We start from the raw sequence: 21,818 nt of genomic DNA on the forward strand, positions 1-21,818 counted from the left end.
AATATTTTCAATATAGACTTCAGGGCAATTGACTTTATGTGCTTCTTCAGGGACAGTGATAAGGAAACCCCGGCTGAGCAAGTGGGGTGGGAGGCCATAAAGAGAGCCCAGGCTCTCAGAATGCCTTCTGCTTTATGGCGACCTGTTCACACCTTAAAGGCAAAATGGACAGAGGAGCTGTTTTCCTCTTGGCAATGGAATAAATGACCAGTGGGAATCTCTGGACTTATCTGGCCTTTTGGATCCAACCAATGGCCCAGAAATCAGAACAGCTTGGTTTTCATCTCATCCAGGGCTGTTAAGGTAATAGGAAGAGGAGGGCTCCATTTAGAGGGAAGGTGGAGGAATGTGCTGCCTCCACGGAAGAGACGCCAACTGGCCTCCTCTCGCCCACTGTCCTTTGTTCCTTTGAAAGGAAACTGGTGTCCTGTGGGTAGTTCAAGAAAATGAGTCCTTTTTTTTCTACCTCCTCATTTTCTGAACGAAGGACTGGACACCTGAGCTCAGGATGCACCCGAATGACCAACAGAAGATGAGGTTTGTTCCGTCCAACAGAACTGTCAGGCAAGGAGGAGGCGAGAGGGGAAGGGTAGTGCTATTGTTTTATCTTCTCTTAAAAAACAAAACAGCCTATTCAAGAGTTCATCTGAAAAATGTATTAGGGGAGGGGGACCCAGTTCTGTGATAGGAGCTTCTAGCACTGAGAAGGGGCCTGAGTGATGAAAATATTCTCATCTCGATCTGGATGGTAATCACTGGCTGTGTATGTAGGTACCAACAAACTCCTTGAGCTGTACATTAAGGCTGTGAACCTGTTACTCTATGGAAGTTAAAACAAACACAAAACGTCAGAAACAAAAACAACAAAGCTAAGGACCCAAGAAAAAGCATTTAAAAAAATAAATAAAAGAAGAGAATGGTTGCCACCGGCCCTGCCTCCCCTGCAACATTCTCCTCCCAAGATGGTAGTCTGGCAGAGGACAGAGATGGTAAGGCCCTGCTGTTCACATAGGAGTCAGACTTCTGGTTGATAACAAAGCCATCCATTGATACTGATATTGATAAAAAATGATCTGAGCATGGAACGAAATAGTCCCCAAAAAGAAAGCACTGATGTTCGGAAAGCCAAACCCAAGACTCCTCAGGAATAGCATGCAGTGCCCTGACACACCATAAATGGAATATATGTTGCCCAGAAGGAATCTCAACTGAGGAATGAGTCCCTTTGAGGACATGCTCGGTGCCTCCTGGCTGAAGAGAACTGGTTTCCGGGTTGCCACAAGGCCCTGACGGTAGGCAAGGTGACCTTGCCCTTGCTCTACCTAAGACTTCCCCGCTGGAGGACAATCCCATGTCACAGCTGCACAGAATCCCCCCCATAGGGTGGCATCACAGTAGTCTGGGGGACCAGAATGTAATCCCTGAGCCAGTTGATGTAAAGAATGAATGAACTTTGTTTACTGGGTAGGAATGAGAACACAACATACAGGCCCCATGATCTAGGGACCCCTTCCAGGAGAGATGCAGGGGGTCTCTCGGGAAGGTGGGGGGCGGGGAAAGCCACGAAGGGGCACAGATCTGCGTGGTCCATCCTCGGGTGACAATTTCCTGTGGTAATTCTGACGTTGGGCCCCACACAGAGCGTGGCCCTTGCCTCACGGAGGTTTCTGGGTGGGTGAGAGGGGTGAGGGGCGGGATTCAGGTGTCACTGCCAGACGGGCTCTTGAAAGTCACTCAACCACATCTTTTCTGATGCAACTGACTTACTTTCTGCCTCCATGTTTGTTAAAAGTCCCGCCGAATTTATTCCGATTCAGGATGAGAGCGGCAATTTCGGGCACGTAGCGGGCAAACATTGCCTACATGCATGAAACAAAGAAACAAGAGCCAAAAAAAAAAATGGCATGCAGAGAGGATTCGACCCCAGTGGAGGCAGCACAACCTCTTGGCATACTTACTTTCTTCCACTAACCGCACTATAGGAGCCCCCGTATTTCTTGCGGTTTCCTATTAATTCTATGATTTCAGGGACGTAGCTGGCAAACATGGCCTGAGGAGAAGACAGGAGACAGAAGAGAGACTGAAAAGACAGGCCAAAGAAAGGGGGTGACCTTTTCAGAAGTGGGGGGGTGCTAAGATTCGAAAACACAAAGGGGTTCGAACCGCCAAGGTGTATACTACTATGGGGGGAGATTATAAAAAATAAAAGCACAAAAAGGGCAAGCTCTTGAAAATACATGGGACAAAACAAACATCAGCCAACCTGGACAACGGAAAAAAAAAAAGAAAAAAATCACAGTCAAGAAAAATACAAAGGAGACAGGAATACATAAGTCGACATCCTGTGCTTCCTGTTGAAGGGAAATCAGTAAAGGGGGTGCATGCTGGTGAAACACACACACACAACTGCAAGAGAAGACCTTTCTTTCTGGTTAAAATTCACAGGAGAATCACTGCCTTTGTGAGTGATGAAAGACAACCAACACCAAAAGATCAAAATAATATAAACTTTCTCCACTTAAAAAAAAAAAATCACTAAAAAGCACAAAAGGTGAATTTAGGAAATCAGATGGGAGGAAAGAATAGCAAGGAGGAACACAAATCTGCCATGTTTTGTCCAACAAACATTGTGCTTGTGGCTGGATGAGTGGGTGTCCTTACCTACAGGGACCTCCCCGATGCCCAGGAAACACTCGCATCAATGGACACACGCACATGTACATTTATACACATTTTCGAAATGTATATATGCCGTATGCATACAGAACAGAGAGATGTATATGCATCATATAAATGTATGCGCGGTGTACATATGTGAAAGCTGGTTGTGAAGTAGGATCCTAATCACTTTTACTGCACATGTGGCAAAAAAAAAATCTTAAAATGAGCTACTTTGAAAGACAAAATGCAGCAGCCGCCCATGGGTTGCCAGAAATCCCCCTCGAAAATTACATCATGACCGACCGTTATGATCTGCAAAGACCAGAAAAGCAAATAGCCAAACTTTCTGACTTACAAAGGGGGAGGAAATCTATCCCCCGGGGTCGCTGCTTCGGGGGGGGGGGGGGGGGGGGAGTTGGTCAGCTGTGTACAAACCCACACTCGGCTCACATACCGATGTCCACCTGCGTGAGACTAGGAGCCTTTCTGTCCTCTGTGGGGACCCTACTCTTCAGGGCAGGCCCCAGCCACAGTGTTTGTTGGAAGTTAGGGGGGGATCATGAAGGGTGTTGGGGGGGAAGCTCTTGAAACCGCAAACTGTCTACAGAGGATCCACAGCATCTACGGGGTCAGGTGACAGCAGCTGTCCTTGCGGAGTATCAGCTGCTGAATCACATTACTAAGGGGCAGACACTTCACGTAATAAGTGAGCATCACTTTCTTAAGACAATTAGGTTTCCTCCAGGCGGCAAGGCTGACCCTGACAAGGGCAGTGTGCCTGGGTCTCTGGGAAGCCAGTCTAACATACCGAAGAGATACGCACAAAAATCTACCTTTGCGTTTGGGTCTCCTTAGCCTGATTGTAACTCTAGGGCCATATCCCCTGCTTGTAATGCAGAAACACAGAATCAAAATACAAAGCTTTAAAGAAATGGATAATAGAAAATATTAATGACCATAAAAATCAACATCGTAATAAAGAGTTTTTACCAGTCCCCCGAGGATGAAGAAGACCATGAAGAGGCGCCCAAGCGTGGTTTTTGCATAAACGTCCCCATAGCCAACGGTGGACATGGTGACCATGAGTAGATAGACACATTCCCAGTAGGTCAGAGCCTGGTTGTTTTGGAAATTTTCCCACGGGTCCCCTGAATTCTCCACCTAAAGCAAGGGAACAGGGAAGAGAAGAGATGACATATATACGTAGGGTAAACCCAGACACAAGAGCTCAAGCAGGCTGGTGCCACCTGCACCGGCGCCTCAACACGAGCTGCCTGTTGCCCCCGGGTGAGTCCAGCCAAGACTCAGAGCCTCCCGGAGAAAGTGGGGAGGTAGTAGCACAAACACGCCTTCCTCGCCTTCCTCGCTGACTGCGGAAGAAACGGGAAGAAACAGAGACAAACACCCCTAGTGTGGCTTTCTTCTCACTGTTAAGGAGTGGAAGCCAGCTGAATTTTAAGGCATTGCCCCTGGCCATGTTTTACAGCTTTGTCTTCCAAGGAAAGAGCCAGAGAGCCCTGCCCTGACCTTTCTCTGCTAGGGCCTGGCTCATGTGCTCCCCAAAGGAATTCTAGACTCTCCCACAAAGGGCTTCCTCTTTTCATCATTTTGACCAAGGGGATGCCTGGTGGGTGTCGCCCATTCAGACCTTACACCCGAACCCCCAAACAGTATCTCCTGGGAGTCTGCTTCTGCTCTGCGGGCTTTGCAGAATGTCGAGGGTGGCTCTACCCTGCAAAGGGCAGGCAGGCGTTTCCCCGAGTGCACGACAACTGAGCTCAGGAGAGCAACTTGCTTTTGTGTAACTCCTCAGACCGAGGGTCAGCAAGCTTTTTCCATAAAGGACCAGATAGTAGATATTTTCAGCTTTGCACGACATACACTTTCAGATCTCTGTAGCCACGACTCCACGGTGCGGCTGGTGAATCAGCCAGAGGCCACACTTCAACGGAAAGGAGAATGGGTGAACTGGGAACCCTCTGTCCCCGAGGGGTGCAGGGTGCCCATCTCTTTTCTTTAGACTTTACAAAACACTTTCCGTCTTCCCATCGAATTCGAGCCACAACAAAGCTGTGAGGTAGGCAGGAGAGACCCTTCAGATACTACTCTCAAGAGAGAGGGAGGGATGCGGGCTGGATCTCCAGGCCTACCCCAGATCCGGCCCTACAGCCTGCGACGTGGGCAGTGCCTGTCACCCACCAGCGCGGCCCACTTGGGCAGCCAGCCTCCAGGCCCCCAATCACCACGCCTCTGACTCTTCGTCCGCAGGAAGTTTCCAAAACCTGGCATCTTTCGCACATCCCTTCTTGGCCTCAACGTGCCATTTTCATGGAGGTTTCCCGGTGGAATAGAAGCTAGTTCACAAAATGTAAGGTGAGCTCATATTCGTGATTAGGATGATTACCCAGGAGGAGTGATTTCACCCAAGAATTCCATCCGCAAAGGGGGTGGGTAGATCTAGTGGGGGAATGAAAGCCCAGGCTTCCAGCCTGGGGCACCTTCCTTTGCAATGATAAATCCCCCTGACAATGGGAGGTAATGAAATGCACCCTCCACCCCTTAACCCAAACAGAGGCTCAGCCTGGGAAAGGCGCCCTTACTCAAAGCTTCAGAGTTAGAGGAGGCTTCTTCTGGTTTTAACACTTTGTGTTTGCAGGAAGCACACTTTCTGACAAAAGCTGTGGTCCCTAAAAGCAGGAATAAAGGTCGGCCTCCAGGAGGTGAGACTAGCTTGACTTAACAACGTCAGCCTTTCAAAGAGTCATTAATTTGAAAGAATTAACGTGCTGGAGACACAAGATAACTTGCCATGTCATCAGGCGAGAGAATCAAAGGTGGCTTTTTGTAAGGGGGAAGCGGAGAGAGATGGAGGGATCTGAATTTGTTGTTTATTAAGAGACGTGGGTCAAACTTCCAACCTGGTAGCCTAGAGCTTTGCAAGTGTTAGCTGGGGACGCATTGCCATCTCGTGGCTCGCTCGGGATACTGCAGACAGAATGGAAACCCCACCAAACCAGCGAGCAGAACAACCCAGGTTAACGAAGCGAGCATTATTCACCATCCGAGCTAGTTTGGGGTGAAAAGGTTGGAAACCCAGACCATCGTGCAGTTGCTTCTCCTCCTACATTCCGCTGCGGGGCTGAGGTTTCTCTTCAGGGAGAGAAATCTCAAGTAATGAAATGACACAGGGACAGACTTGGGGCAGAAAAGCCAGAGGCCGGAGCATCTTCAAGGATACTCACCAAATGGATAAACCCGGCTGCTGTTAGCCACGTGCTGATAAATATGGAGAGCAGATTCACCAGCTTGATGGAATTACTGTACAAAGAGACAACAAGCAAAATCCCCAAGTTACAAAAGCAGAGCATGTTGGGGCTGCCTTCCAGAGTGGCGGCAATCTTTGGGGGACACGCAGCCCACCTCTACCCCCCCATGTATCCTCCATCCTAAGGGAAGGTCCTGGAAGACAGCATCAGTACGTAGGGCCAGAGCCTAGAGAAAAATAACAGCTGGGCCACTGAACGTGACCCCTAAATTAATCCTTCCATTGGGTTTAAATTTTTTTAGTCAGATTTTATTTTGAAAATTTTTATATCTATAGAAATATGGAAAGAACAGTATAATAAACACGTATATGCCCTTCATCTAGATTGATCAGTTAATATTTTGGACATTTTTCTTTGTATTCTTTTCCTTTTCTCTTTTTCTATTCTTTTAGTTTGCTTTTTGGCTGAACCATTTATAAGTACATCGTCGTCTTCATGACACAACCCTTAAATACTTTAGCATTTAACACCTAAGAAGGAAACCGTGCAGCACAATCATGCTACAGTTGTCATGCCCAAGAAAATTCACATGAATTCAGGAATGTCATGTAAATTTCTCTAATTTATGTCCCTTTAAATTTCTCTAACTTGTCCTGAAATTGCTTATTGATGTTTTCTTTCTTTTTTTTTTTTTTTTTAAACCTTGATGCAGGAACCAGTCAGGATTCAGGCATTACATTTGCTTATTATGTTGCTTTCTTTATTCAGGAGTCAGGAATGTGGACACATCTGTGTTCCAATAAAACTTTATTCACAAAAAACAGGCAATGGGCCAGATTAGCCCTTGGACTATATAGTTTGCAAATCCCTGCTCTGCTCTCCTTTAAACTGCTCCTCTGCCCTTTCTTTTTGTTTTGTTTTCCATGACATTTAATTTTCTGTGCATTCAGTTCAGCTGTCTTTATAGAGTACCCCACATTCTGAATTTGTCTGATTTTCCCCCCATGATTAGATCCTGTTTAAATGCTTCTGTTAAGAATATCTGCCTGGGTTGGCATCATATCAGGAAATCTCAAGTCGATTACCCTAGGTCCGGTCGGTTAAGGTGGGAATGGGAAATCTTGCCACCAAAAGGAGCCCACTCCCCTCTGTAATTAATATGTCATCTACAGTGTGAGAATCTGAGACTATTTGTGTATCCTCTTCCCTCACAACCTCATGCCTAATAATTTCAGCATCCATAAGTGTTCCTTGAATGAATCAGTACATTTTAAATAGCCCAGAGGTTGGAGGAAGAGTCCCTCAGTGGAGGTCAGATCAGCAGTTCTAGAATAGGCATGAGGCCAGAGTCTAGCTTGCCTTTTATATCAATCTTCTTTTCTTTATGTAATTGAGCAGAGGAACCGTGGTCTTAGTTTTCTAGAGCTGGGTTTGACAGTTCCAGGAAAGAAGAGCCAAATATTTAAAAATTTTGTTTGATACTGATCTTTTGAAATATATGGAAAGATTTCTTTCTGGTTCAAAAACAGAAAAACAATGAGAATGTCCACTCTGTCATTTTTGGTCATCTCTTGGGTTGCCAGAATAGGAGTTGCCTATAAAAATTGCCAATATTTACTGAGTCCCTATTATGTGTGAGGCATTGTGTTGACTTCTTGATTTTCTTCAGATTTTTATCGTTCTAACCTTTTGATTCAGGTACTATCATTGTTCCCAGTAACCAAATAAGGAAACTGAGGCTTAGTGTACTTAAGCAGCCTGCCCAAGAAGATGTGATCCGTAAGTGATGGGGTTAATATTCTAACCAGGCCTGTCTGATCCAAGCCCTACTTAACACAATAATTTGGAGAAGCAGTACAGAGCTCTGTTTCTATTGGGTGGGTCCGACATCCCTTCCTCAAGGACAGCTCCATCCTCAGCCTCTAACCTGGGTGGGATGTCACTCACAAGCTCCCACCTCTCCCTCTGTCTGGGTAGCCTGAGCCACACTGGCTGCTGGAGGAACTCTTGGCTCTAAAGGACTATGAAGTTGGGCTTATCAGAGACATTGCTTGGGAACTGAGTGGGAGAGAAAGAATCTATCTCCTCCTGAGATTTGGGTGCAAAAAAATATAAGTCTAGAAGGCCATCTGCCCTGGAGAAAGCCTGCCTGAGAATGGAACCTAAAAGAGATGAAGAGAGAAGCAGAATCCTGATGAGAGAATCTGAACCCCTGGATCCAGACATGTCCGATTCTGTCTTAAATCCCAGTCATTACCAAGGCTGGTTCAAAGTACACTCTGTCACTCACAATTAAAGCCATCTGCCTGCAACAGAAGGGGTTGATTATCCAAAATGATCTCGGAGAATCTAGCAATTGATCAGGTCTATAAAGTAAGTCTGGGACGATCTCCATCTAAGAAAAGAGGGCAGATCCTGTACCACCACCAACTGTGCACGACAGGATGATTAGTTCCATGGCTTTGCAAGTTCTGGATGGATGGACCTGGCATTTACAAAGGCAAGTACAGATCTGCTAAATCCTGGCCTTTGTCCCTTTTTCCAGATGCTACCTTGGGTCATGTAACCACCTCTAAGTAGTTTCTATAGCTGTACATGGAGATCACCAGCTGACCAAAACAATGTTTAAAATCTTCTCTTTACGCCCCTCCTGAGAGAAGAAAGATACTATAACTCTTGCCTTTCTGTTTCCTGGAGCAGCCTGTCAGCCCCAGAGGCCTACACCCTGGACTTCCAGAGTGTTCTCCCCACACACAACCAGAGACTGTCAGAGCAGAAATAAAACTCATAGATATAAGACATCCACCCAACAAGCCATTAGGAGAAGCAACTCTGGGGATCAGTGAACTGAACATTGTTGTGGCTGGAACATCACTATGTCCTACTCCCAACTAGTGTCTCAGTGGGAAGCTGAACTACAGCAAAACCTCCAAGCCTCTGCCTTGTGGGTCCTCCAAGGTGTGAGAGTAAGAAGCAGATGAGGAACAGGGAGCTGGTCACCAAGGGAGAGATCTCAGAGAAGCATGTACATACAGTCCCTGACTTAACAGTAGTTCAACTTACAATTTTTGGACTTTACAATGGTGTGAAAACCACACGCATTCAGAGAAACTAGATTTTGAGTTCTGGATTTTGTTCTTTTCTCGGGCTAGTGATATACAGCATGATTTCTCTTGTGATCCTGGGCAGTGGCAGTGAGCTGCAGCCCCCGGCTGGCCACGTGATCATGAGAACAAACAACCGATATGCAACCACTCTGGTTTTCACTGGCAGTAGAGAATTCAACAAATTACATGAGATATTCAGCACTTATTATAAAATAGGCTTTGTGTTAGATGATTTTGGCCAGGTGTAGGCTAATTTAAATGTTCTGAGCACATTTAAGGTGGGGTAGGCTAAGCTATGATGTTCAAGAGGTCAGGTGTATTGAATGCATCTTTGACTTAAAATATTTTCGACTTACAGTGGGTTCCTCCAGCCGTAACTCCATTGTAAGTCGAGGAAAATATGCATTATTCATTTTTTGAAAGGATAATTAAATATCAAGCTGATTCACTTACATACTCCCAGATCCTTGGAATCTGAACAAAGCAGTGCCCCACCAAACACCATGGGAAGCCCTATTGAGATATTAAAACTATTGCAGCCTTTGAGCCTCTTGGTGCTTTGGAAAAACAACCAAAAATGATGATTATTAATTTCCAAATGATTGTCATAATGATATTAATAGTGCTTAAGGGAGTTCTCACTGTGCATAGAACAGTTCATCATTGTTGCTGAAAGAGTCCATATTCAGCACTGAAATCTGATTATTTTTATGGCATTAGCATGATTACAGATTGCTAGTATTAGGAATTTGCTTTCCAAATTAAACTGTACAACCAGGCAATCACCTAAAAGCTCTGTGGAAAAGATGCAAGATTAACTCTTAGTGGACTTTCTCCATACTCTGAAATTTGAACCTCACCAGGTTGCACAGGGCTCCTTGAGAGGAGGGAATGGGTAGCAGGGGTGAGTTTGCATCCTTGGCACAGCAAAAAGGGCCACTGGAAATAGGCATAGGTTCACAGCCAAGGCCATGGGTCTGAGCCAAATGTGACCTTCCCCATGGTTAGAATGATTGGAACCATTCAGATTCATGCCCCTTTCCCATGCCTTGAGGGAGGGATGGAGTGGGACTCTATCATGAGAACCTAACTCCTCCAAAGAGAATCATTTTCATGTTGTCCGTTATCATTTCTGGGTCCCCAGCTCATGAGTTCTCAATAGCCACTAGAGAAATTTCCATTACTGGATACAGTGAATTATCCAAGGGCAGGCACAGATGTCTTTCTGTCCCTGTAGATCAGAGACCTTTCCGGGACCATGCAAATACTGGAAGAGAGAAAATCTGTCTCTTTCTGAAAGTATAGCTACAAACCTAGAGCCAGTGCAAGCCATCTTTGCTCTCATCGTATTTAACAAGACATGTTTGGGTTCACACTGGAAAATGTCATCCATCATCTACAAAAAAAGGGGGGGGCAAATCTGTCCCTTTCCGGCTTATCCACTATTTTCCTCCTTTATGGCTGAGGGTATAGCCAGATGTCCGTGCCTTTATTTTGTTTTATTGTTACCTTTGCTGGATAGATGTAAGACAGCCACCCCTGAAAAGTCAATTAGATGATACCACATTGAGATGAATGGTCTGAACTGTGAGGAAAATCAGGTTCTGTCAATCTACCCCTGAAAAACCTCTGCACCCCTCCTGCTCCACCCTGACCTGCACAGCTCAAGGCCATTTCCTGATACCGCCTTCCTGGGCAGCTGCCCTCACTGGTCTCCAGTCTTAGATGCATCAAACCCATCGCACAATTGGTGGACTAGCAGATCTTTCTAAAAAGCAAATCTGACCACGTTCCTGTCCTACTTAAACACTTCAGGGAGTCCCTCTCGCTCCCTGAGTTAAATCCATGATGGATAAGTTAAATCCATAATGGATAAATCGGGTGTGGCCTCCACCTGGACACTCCCTTGCCATCTCCATAATGAACACTCTTTTTAAAGAACTTAACATGAGAGCCATTTCTGAGGTCATATTTGTAGTAGAGTGTCTTTAGCTCTCCACTCGTCCCCCCAAAATGTGTGGGTTAGGTACATGATGGTGCACACGTGTCATGGAATACTATGCAGGGAATAAAAGTGACACAGGAGAATATTAGTCATGTTTGTCTCAACTGTAGGTGGGGTTGGGGAAGTTTTACTTTATCCTTTGTGCTTTTTCTATATTGTTGAAATGTTTACAATGAGCATAGTCTATCTTACTATAATTATTTTGTTTTAGGGAGACAGAGAGCACATCATTTAAATGGCTATTGCCAGTTAAAGCAAATTATTGGATGACCCACGTTTGCATCATCAACATGTATATAACCAATGAGATGTGGAATGATGGCCTTGAAAACCAAGCTGCTCATTTTGCTCTGAGTGTAGGGTAAGTGTCCTCTCAACTGTGAGTCTGCCTGCCAGTTTGTAGGGCCACTGAGGCACCACCAGAAGTTCAGACAATGACATGGAAGGGACCCTGTCCCCTCTAATAGGCCATCTTCCAGACATGGTAGGTCCCCCTGTGGGCTGAGAGTTTAAGGAATGACTCTGGTGCTGTCCCATCTGCAAGATGACTTATTTCTTTCATCTGTTTTCTGTGTCATCTTGTCCACTCTGGTTTTCTTTTACTGCCCACTTAATTCTCCCCCCCCCCATATATGTCTCTGCTCTGCTACTTCCAGCTTTTTGCCAAGCAAAGCAGCCAGAGGACAGAAAATGAAACTGCAATTTCAAATCATTATTTCAAATCACATTTGCAACGTCTCTATCCCTGTGTAATGCCACAGATTGATAGGGGATTGGCCACCCGAGAAAGCCAGACAAAATCCCCCCTAAAGATGATTACAGGGCTGTACCCAGCCTCCTGGAAGGTCTCTGTGAACACAGCAGAGAACAGAGGAGTCACTGGAAAGTTGCTTTGCATCCAAAGCCCTACAAAAACCAAGGCTTCCAATTCTCTGCATCAGAGGATTCAGGATCTGGGCTCAGAGGTGCACAAAGGAAAAGCATCCAGAGAATAGGCTCAGACAGTTGTTCTAAAGCCTCTAGAGTTCTTAGAATTAAGTCAATTCTTCTGTGCCTGGGATCTGGGCCTAGCCTGACCTCCTAATGTCGTCTTTGCTTCCCAGCACAAAGCCCCCAGTATCCAGGAGCACAGGATTACTCAGAGCTCCCCCAAGGAGCATGTTCTCTCACCTGCGTGCATTTGCAACTTCGTGATTGGAGGTCGGCACCACCCTCCCTGACCCTCACAGGCCCAAGCCAGCCCCACATGGACAACACCTAGTTTTCTAGGAAACTTCCCTAAGACAAACCCTTTTCTTTGAAGAGTCCTGACTAACCGGCATTCACATCAAGCTTGGTTTCATTCCTCTCCTCCATGCCTCACCTCCCCCACCCAGCAGCACCCCTCCCCCGAAGGTACCTGTGCCCCAGCACCAGCACCAAGCACACGGGTTCTGCTGGCTGGCCCCCTTCCTCTTGTGCTCTCTGGTAGCAGGATGCTACCCCAGCACCCACCCAGCTGCTGGTAGGAATGGACACTCAAGTCAGGCTTGTTGAATTAACTCAGTCACCCACATAAGCAAGAGGAACTGGGACAATCCAAGTTGTGGGGTTGTGATGAAAACCCCCTCTACCATAGAAAGCATTGAACTGAGTGAGAAGTGGGGTGCTGGGCAAATGCTGTTTGGGCCTCAGGACAGCAGACACCCAGCAGCCTGCCACCCCACGACTCCTCCCTAAGGCTACTCTCTTCTGATTTCTAGTCACCTCTTTCCCCAGCTGGCTGCTTTGACTCTCTCCCCTGTGCACTGGGAGAATGAACCACTCTAACTAGACCTAGCAGGTGGACAGTTCACCAGGGATGTGAGTGCTATTTCCTGCACCTAAAGGAAAGGAATCTTCTCCAAGGAATGGGGAATTGGTGGGTCTCTTCATAAAAGCCCAGGAAAAGATTTTTTATCTACTTGGCTTATCGTTCTCCCAAGTCCAAAAAGGATCCATATGGAATGCAAGTAAAATAGAACACAGTTTTCTTTCCACATTATTCTTTGGACTAGTGGCACATTCTTAAAACACTGGTGTCAGAGGATTCAAATCCCCCAAATTTATGATGTAAACACAAAAGAGGGAATGAGGAGCCCTATACCATGTTCGAGAGTATTGACTCCACATAACACCTTCCCCCACTAGAAAAAAACATGTGTCTCTTAAATACACTCCCTCTGCTTGGCCCCTGGGTACAAACCAGTTCTACCCTCAAAAATATCTTTGAGTGGAGCAATTATGACATGGGTAAATATGGAGAGTTGCTAGCTTATTGATCATTTTAATTTCAAGAGTAATATGAGTCCATTGCACAGAAGAGCTATTAAAAAGGTAGAAAGAGTCAAAAGAAAAAAAAGAAAAGGGTTACTGTCACTCAGAAGAATACAAAGAATAATAATATTCACTCTATATTAATAATATTACATACTATTAAATGGAACATTCATAAATGCTGACCCCAGGCTAATGAAAGTGCAGGGCAGTGAGACACACTAGACGGGACTCCTGCTGAGTAGAGAGATGCTCATTGGGTTTTTAACTTGGTTAACAGAAAGCAAAGTTATCCCACAAGCACACAAATGAGTAGTTAGCGAGGAGAAAGCAAGATGGAATTAAAACAAACCAAAATAAAAGAAATAAATAAAACGTAAAACACGAACCCCAAAGAGGGAGGCCAATAGCTTGTCACATTTGTTAGGTGTGACAGGTTCGGGAAGCTGAGTCCCAGCTCAAAAAATGTGGAACCCAAGGCCCCACAAATGCAGGTGTATTAATTATAAATCACAAAATCCAGAAGTGTCCTGTTTTTAATCATTTATCAAACACGTCAACCTCAGAGGAAATGGAACATTAGCAGTGAGCTTCTTAAAGTGTAATTTCCTATAAGAGAAATTTATGGCCTGTACTTATTCTCCATTAGAGGACGTCTAACCTCTTTTATTAGTTTATTCATCAAGGCAGCCTGGTTTCAGGCCAGCTCTGCAAACCCGCAGGTCATCAGGAAAGGCATCTCGGGGGGATTTTTCCTCCTGGTCCAGTAGTGTTTTCCAGATCATAACACAGTTAACAGAAGTAGTCATGGTGCGTTCGGCAGGAGGTTTTTAGGTATTCCCCAAAAGGCAATTCACAGAGCAAGCCCCAGGGACTACACTGGCTATAAAGTGAACATCTAAAATGTACTTTGAAATGAAATGATTTTCTGTTTGCCGTATGAGGTCTGTGATTGCCTCTCAAAGAGCACCGCTTCCATTGCTTTTACGTTCAGGTTCAATTTCTTATTTAGTGATGTAATAAAGGGGCGATTTAGAACCTGGGAGCAAGGATTTCCCAATCAATGAGCTGCTCGATCCCTCATCCACCAGGCACCATCTCTCCAGGATGCTGCCGCTGATTTCCAAGCACCCCAAAACTGTCTACTTTTCCACATGCGCAGCTCTTTCTCTGCTTAGCAAAGTGTCCCCAGTCCTGCAGAAGAGAGCGACCCAAGCCCTACTTTGGGCTTTCTCCAGATCTCGGTGTTAGATCCCTCTTTCTGAGACTAACAGAACTCTCACTCTACAGTGATGAAAACAAAGACACAAAGACATCTGATATTTACAACTTGGCATTGAGGGGGGGCGTGGAACGTGTTAAAAATGTGAATAAGAACATCTTACCTTGTTTTAAGGATATTCAGAAACTGCAAAATTTCTGAAAACTGTATCAGTCTGAGAGCTCTTAAAAATCTCAAACCTGGAAAGAGAAATGAAATAGAGACACATTATTCTCACTGCGTGGTTTTAATGTTCACACTCTGCCATTTGATCTACAGCTGCCAGGGTTGAAGGGATATGAAGTTCTTGCAGAAGATTAAACCATCCAGTACCTTTGACATAGTCCTTCATTCTGATTCTTGACTGGTTCAATCTCCACTGGTAAACTTTCTCATTAAAAGGAGGCCTGTTTTGAGCCACTACAGAGGAAGGTCTGGTGGGGAAAGCCTTTGCCCATTCCAGATTTAAAGCTCTGTTTCTAAGTTACCTACTTTTTTGAGAGGATTTTTGTCTCTGAAAAACACTGGGAATAGGGCAGGGTAACCTTTATGCTAAGAGCAGATTAGGAACAAATCGGATAACCTGATGTCTTATGAGTTTTGTTTTTTTTTTCAACTTTATCTTCAGCTGATAAAATGAAGAGTATAGTCCACGGTGTTATCTGTTTTCTAGAAAACTTCTATATTTTTCTCCCAACCAAAAAAAAAAAAAAAAAATTCAGATCAGTAAGATCTCACACTCCATAACCTCAGAAGCCAAAGCATATATATTTCCACTTTTACTAAGTGTCAAGATAAATGTTTGTCCTTTCTAAATTGGCAACCTCTGCTGAATAGAAACCAAAAGCCAGCATTTCTAGACAGCAGAAGAGAGATGGGTACCAGGAAGGAAGATACAATCAAGGACTAGAGAAAACACAAATTACTGTTTTGTTTTAATAGCCCAGGGTAAAATAGATTTCTGTTGAGATCAAATTTATGAGCCAAAAAACATTCTGAGTCACTCATGGGGCTTTCATGCTTGGCCATCAGTAAGAGAATTACTTACAAAATACCAATCATCACAGCTTTGAGATATTTTCAATATTATACCCTTTGCTAAGGGGATTTTCTCTTACAGATTTTCTGGAAGCATTTTGTCAATGCCCCCTCCCCCCTTGCTGTGCCACTTAGTGGAATACTACGCACAGAGCCAGCTATGTTGTTGATAGGCCGCTCTTAGCCAGTGGGTAAGACTCTACTCAGGCCCCTGTACATGAGGTAGAAGTGATGGGGAAAAGGTGGTGGAGTCACTGCAATGGATCAAGGAAAGGAGATAGACGGGTAGCTTTCACTGTACAGCTCCACATCGGGCCTGGCTAGATTTCGCCTTGTTCAAGCATTAAGGGGGACAATGAGGGACTAACGCAAAGCCCAAGAGGGGAACACAAATCCCACTGCACAAGAAGGAGAAAGGGATAATAGCTTGAAAGGGAAATTTCTTATCTAAAAGGGATTTACCTTCATGAACAGAAGATTTTCTCAGAAGACGTTGGCCTTCTATGCCAAATGATATTTATATTACTTTTATTAAACCAGAAAGTACAGAGATGAGAAGGGATATTGATGAACTGAAGGCCCAGGAGCCAAAATACAGTCCTAACAGAACTGATGAAAGGTTCACTTAGCGCAGCCAAATGCCACAGAGAACAAAACTGAGGAGTAATCCCAGAAGCCAGAGAACGTAAAGAAAAGGGAGAAAAAAAGGATGAAATCTAAAAAAATGGAAATGGAGGGGAGATCACAGAAATCCAACCTATGAATAAAACATGTTCCAAGGGAAGTACAAACAATCTGTAGGTCATAAGTAATGGCCGGGACAAAATCAAAAAGAACTTTCTAGAAAGGAAAAAAGGACTCAAGATTAAGTAGCAAAACGAACGACGAGCTCTTAGAAACTCATGCCAAGAAGTATCTGCCTTTGTTTTTCTTCAAATATTAAGTATTAATATAAATTAAAAAACAAAGTGTCAGGCTGGGGAGAGGGTCACCATGAACACCACGAAGACCCCATGATGTGACAGTATGTGTGGATGACAATGAGCAACACTCAGAAATCTTAGACAAGGAGAATCTGGCCCACAACTTTGATGCCCATCAAGCACTTGTGCAACAATAGAGACAACAAAAAAGGTCTTCAAAAACCCAGGATCCTGGGAAATATATTGTGTATGCAAAATATTTTCAAAGTTCTCTAACTGTATTAAATCAAAATGAGGGGCACCTGAGTGGCTCAGTCAGTTAAGCATGTGCCTTTGGTTCAGGTCATGATCCTGGGGTCCTGGGATCGAGCCCCATGTCATCATTATAGGGCTCCCTCTCAGCTTCTCCCTCTCCCTCTGCCTGCCACTCCCCCTCCTTGTGCTCTTTCTCTCTCAGTATCAAATAAATAAGTAAAATCTTAAAAGAAAAATCAGAATGAGTAGCAGGGGCTGGGAGGCATATTTTTAATAAACTCCATTGTTAGTCCTAAGCATCCAGTCCACCCTGGATGGCTGGTCTCAGCCCAGGACCATTAGCACACACTGCTGGGAGATAAAAGTAACACATTTAGAAACTCAAAGAAGACTGGCGACACTGAAAGGAGTCAGGATACATAAGGATGCTTTAGTGATGTATTAGCTGCTGTTTTAGCCTGAAAATCCTGGGAATCCAATCCAATGTGTGTGTATGTGTGTATATATATATATATATATATACTTGCATACATATATGTAGTTTTTCACTTGTGGAAACAAAGCTGGAATACAAATGACCCAAACTTTGAGCTGGATTTCTTTCTTTTTTCTTTCTTTCTTTTTACTGTAGGTGATATTGTGTACATGTTACTTGTCTGTAGCTTCCCAGATTTTAAAGTGACTCAGGAAAATAGAAAAAAAGCTTCTCTTTTAATGGGTCTGTTTGAAAATAAGGGTGGGAAACACAGTGAATGCAGGCGCCATAGGTCCTGTACTCTTGCTGGAGGTAAACTGTAGACCTAGCTCTGAGCACTTAGTCAACAAAAAAGCAGGGAGACATTAGAAGATTAATAACGTACAGGAGAGAAAAGCTGGTTCTTAGGAAAACAGTTTTTCCAGGATGGAGACAAGAAAGAGCTATGTCTCCCCAGCAAAAGCGACCCTAGCTGAGGCAGGAACGACTTTCCGCGACAGTGACCTTTATTTGACTGCCTTGTGCGTGTAATTTTCATGGCATTGTCTTTCACTAATGCAAGTGGCTAAACAGGTTTGTGTGGGTTAAAAAGAAAAAAAAAAGCAGTCTACATTTTATCCTTAGATCAAGCCAAACTGACTGGAGAAATGGTCATCTGAACCATGTGCCCTGCAGCTCCCTAACTGCTTCCTGCCTGGACTCTGCTGGCCTATTCTCAGCACAGCAGACAGTTTTTTAACCTTTCAAAAGGTAAAATAGGTCACGCCTCTCCTCTGCTCAAAATCCTCCAACGTCCCCATTTCACACAGAGTAAAAGTCAAAGTATTCCAAAGACCTAAAGCACCACCCCATTCCTTTTGGATCTGATGGCCTCCTCCTGCTCCTGATATTATTCTCCTCCCTTCCTGGCTGCCTCCCTCCGTGGTCCATCTCTGCTGGGACAGGCATGCTCCTGCCTCGGGATCTTGCACCTGCTCTCGGCCCAGAGTGCTCTACCTCACATGGCCACGGGATGTGCTCCCATACCTCCTGCAGGTGTGTCCTGAATGCAGCCACCTCAGTGAGACCTGCCCTGGCTTCTCCACCCAAACTTCAAGCTCTCTTCTTCTCCGCCTCCCAAACTCCTACTCCTTGTACCCACTTTACTTTTCCCCACGGCATGAGAAAGCACTCAGGTCTTACTTACTCAAGTGATTTACTTTCTGACTCCTAATCTATACCATCAGCTCAAAGAGGGGAGGAACTAGTGTCTTCGTTGCTCATGGCTTTTTTCATATAACTTAATTAATGCCCAGCATAAGGTGAGTGCTCTATAAATACCCACTTGAACTGAATCAATGAATCATCCTTTTGAAAAAGAATGAGCAGATAGTTAAAGGGTACATGTTCTGCATTCAGAACTCTGAGACCATCCAGGGCTTCTTAAAGAGAAAAGCCACGAGCACTGAGGGGGCTCACCTAAGAGGTGAGGACTGACACCCACAGGAAATCTAAAGCATCCTAACCAGGGAAGAGCCTTAACCAATGGTCCCTCTTCCAGAGAATTCCTAAAGAAGAACAGATGGAAACTCAAACTACATAAAGGAGACCAGGGAAAGGGAGAGGTGGGATGGGCAATGTCTAACTGAAAAATCATTCATCTTCTTTGCTTCATAATACTGTATTCTTATCATTTATTCCCTATAACTTAAAATCTCTGAAATAAAATGATATTCTAGGAAAATTTAAAATGACTATAACAAAGTTGTAAAGAAGAAAATGTGTGTGTACCAAAACCATGAATTATGCCCCCACAAAGATCCAGGTGAGTTCAAGTGAGTTCCTTTAAATATTAAGAAATAATAAACCTCTCTATTATATAGTCAACTAATTAAAATGGACTGTCCCCTCATTTTCCATACTCTGCGTTGGTTTTGAAAGCTGGAATTATATTGGTGGAACAAAGATAAGCTCACACACTAACTATAAGAATCCTAAATAAAACACATCTAAATGATATTTGAGACTACACTGAATGAATAACACACATGATCTATAGTGGATGTTGTGAGGCACAGACAGGTCCCTTCTTCAGAGATCTTTATGCTTCCCTGACTCCTGAAGAGGTCTCACCTAAGGTTATGCCCTGGCCAGGGATGGTCCCCAATGACCAGTACATGTGGTAACAAAGACTTGCTGCCCTGCCTCCATCTGGGAACAATCCTAAAGAGCCATCCAGCTGTAGAGCTCTACAAGACATTGGCTAAGGCTCTGTTGCAACTGTACCAGAGCTCTCCACCTAGTCTTAGTACCTTCATCTCTCAGGTCATACCTTGAAGACACAAAGGTTCAAAATCTTTGGGATGCAGCAAAAGCAGCTCTAAGAAGGAAGTGTATAGCCATACAGGCATATCTCAAGAAACAAGAAATATCTCTAATAAACAATCTAACCTTACACCTAAAGGAACTAGAAGAAGAAAAACAAAAAAGCCCAAAATTAGTAGAGGAAGAAAATAATAAAGATCAGAGTGTAAATTAATGAAATAAGAGACTAAATAGAAAAATAGAAAAGATCAATGAAACTAAGAGCTAGTTCTTTGAAAAAAATATACAAAATTGATAAACTTTATCCAAATTCATGGAGAAAGACAGGGGTGGGGTGGGGGAAGGAGGCGAGAAAGAGAGAGAATGCAAATAAATGAAATAAAAAATGAAGAGGGGGGGCACTTAGCTGGCTCAGTCAGAAGAGCATGCAACTCTTGACCTTGGTGTCATGAGTTTGAAACCCCCATTGGGTGTAGAGATTACTAAAAAATAAGCAAACTTTAACTAAAAAAAAAAAAAAAAAAAGGAAGTGTTGAAGTTTCAACCGATACTACAGAAATACAAAGAATATTACTATGAAAAATTATATGCCAACAAACTGGACCACCTAAGAGAAATGGATAAATTCCTAGAAACATATAGTCTTCTAAGACTAAATAGGGAAGAAATAGAAAATCAGAATACACCTATTACTAGTAACAAAATTCAAGCAGTAATGAAAAAACTTCCAACAAAAAATCCAGGACCAGATGGCTTCACAGGTGAATTCTACCAAACATTGAAAGAAAAGTTAATAACTATCCTTCTCAAACTATTCCAAAAAAATAGAAGAGGAAAGAATGGTTCCAAGTTCATTCTTCAAGGTTAGCATTACCCTGATAACAAAATCAAAGATAATACAAAAAAAAGAAAATTACATACCAATATCCTTGATGAACCTAGATGCAAAAGACCTCAACAAAATATTAGCAAACCGTATTTAAAAATACAAAAAGGATTATTTACCATGATCAGCTGGGATTTATTCCAAGGATAGTTCACTGTCCATAAATCAATCAACATGATATATCACATTAACAAAATGAAAGATAAAAATGATATAATCATCTCAATAGATGCAGAAAAACCATTAAATTCAACATCCATTCATGATAAAAACTCTCCACAAAGCAGGTATAGAGAGAAATACCTCATTATAATAAAGGCTATATATGACAAACCCACAGCTAACATGATACTCAACCATGAAAAGCTGAAAGCTTTTCCCCTAAGATCAGAAAGATGACAAGGATGTCTACTTCCATCACTTTTATTTAATATAGTACTAGAAGTCCTAGCCATAGCAATAAGGCAAGAAAAGGAAATAAAAGGCATCTAAATTGGTAAGGAGAAAGTAAAACTATCACTACTTACAGATGACCTACTACTATACATAGAAAACACTAAAGACTTCATTAAAAATCTGTTAGAACTAATATATGAATTCAGTAAAGTTATAGAATACAAAATCAATATACAGACATCTATTGTGTCTCCATATTTTACTGAAATTGCAGAAAGAGAAATTAACAATCCCATTTACAATTGCATCAAAAAGAATAAATGTTTAACCAAGGATGCGAAAGACCTCTACTCTGAAAACTATTATATATTAATGAAAGGAACTGAAGACAACACAAATAAATGGAAAGATATTCCATGCTCATGGACTGGAAAAATTAATATCGTTAAAATGCCCATCCTACCCAAAGCAATTCACAGATTCAGTGCAATTTCTATCAAAACATCAGTAGTATTTTTCACAGAACTAGAACAAATAATCCTAAAATTTGTATGGAACCACAAGAGACCCTGAATAGTCACAACAATCTTGAGAAAGAAGAACAAAGCTTGAGGTACCACAATATCAGATTTCAACATATACTACAAGGTTCTAGTAATCACAAGAGTATGATACCAGCATAAAAACAGACAGAGATTAATGGAAAAGGATAGAGAGCTCAGAAATAAACATATGCATATATGGTCAATTAATCTATAACAAAGGAGGTAAGAATATACAATGGGGAAAAGACAGTCTCCACAATAAATGGTGCATGGGAAATCTGGACTGCTACACGAAAAGAAATAAAACTGGACCACTTTCTTACACCATACACAAAAATAAATTCAAAACTGATTAAAGACCAAAATGTAAAACTTGAAACCATGAAACTCCTATAAGAAAA

At 43.2% G+C, this 21,818-nt stretch overlaps 1 protein-coding gene across 26 annotated transcripts in view; it reads right to left on the reverse strand.

Annotated features, from left to right (window-relative positions):
- Positions 1-21,818, reverse strand: part of KCNMA1 (potassium calcium-activated channel subfamily M alpha 1) — a 717,266-nt gene that overhangs the window by 227,091 nt on the left and 468,357 nt on the right. For all 26 annotated transcript variants that reach the window (XR_013377873.1, XM_077895128.1, XM_077895127.1 and 23 more), the window contains 4 exons: positions 14,720-14,795; positions 5,904-5,979; positions 3,652-3,822; positions 1,959-2,050 (listed from right to left, as the gene is read on the reverse strand). Coding sequence is in view for 25 of the 26 variants with exons in the window: in XM_077895128.1 (XP_077751254.1) it covers positions 1,959-2,050; positions 3,652-3,822; positions 5,904-5,979; positions 14,720-14,795 (415 nt within the window). In the remaining variant the exon portion in view is untranslated. The remainder of the gene's footprint in view (positions 1-1,958; positions 2,051-3,651; positions 3,823-5,903; positions 5,980-14,719; positions 14,796-21,818) is intronic.

The sequence above is a fragment of the Canis aureus genome, chromosome 4 (assembly GCF_053574225.1).
Source record: "Canis aureus isolate CA01 chromosome 4, VMU_Caureus_v.1.0, whole genome shotgun sequence".
Classification (NCBI taxonomy): domain Eukaryota; kingdom Metazoa; phylum Chordata; class Mammalia; order Carnivora; family Canidae; genus Canis; species Canis aureus.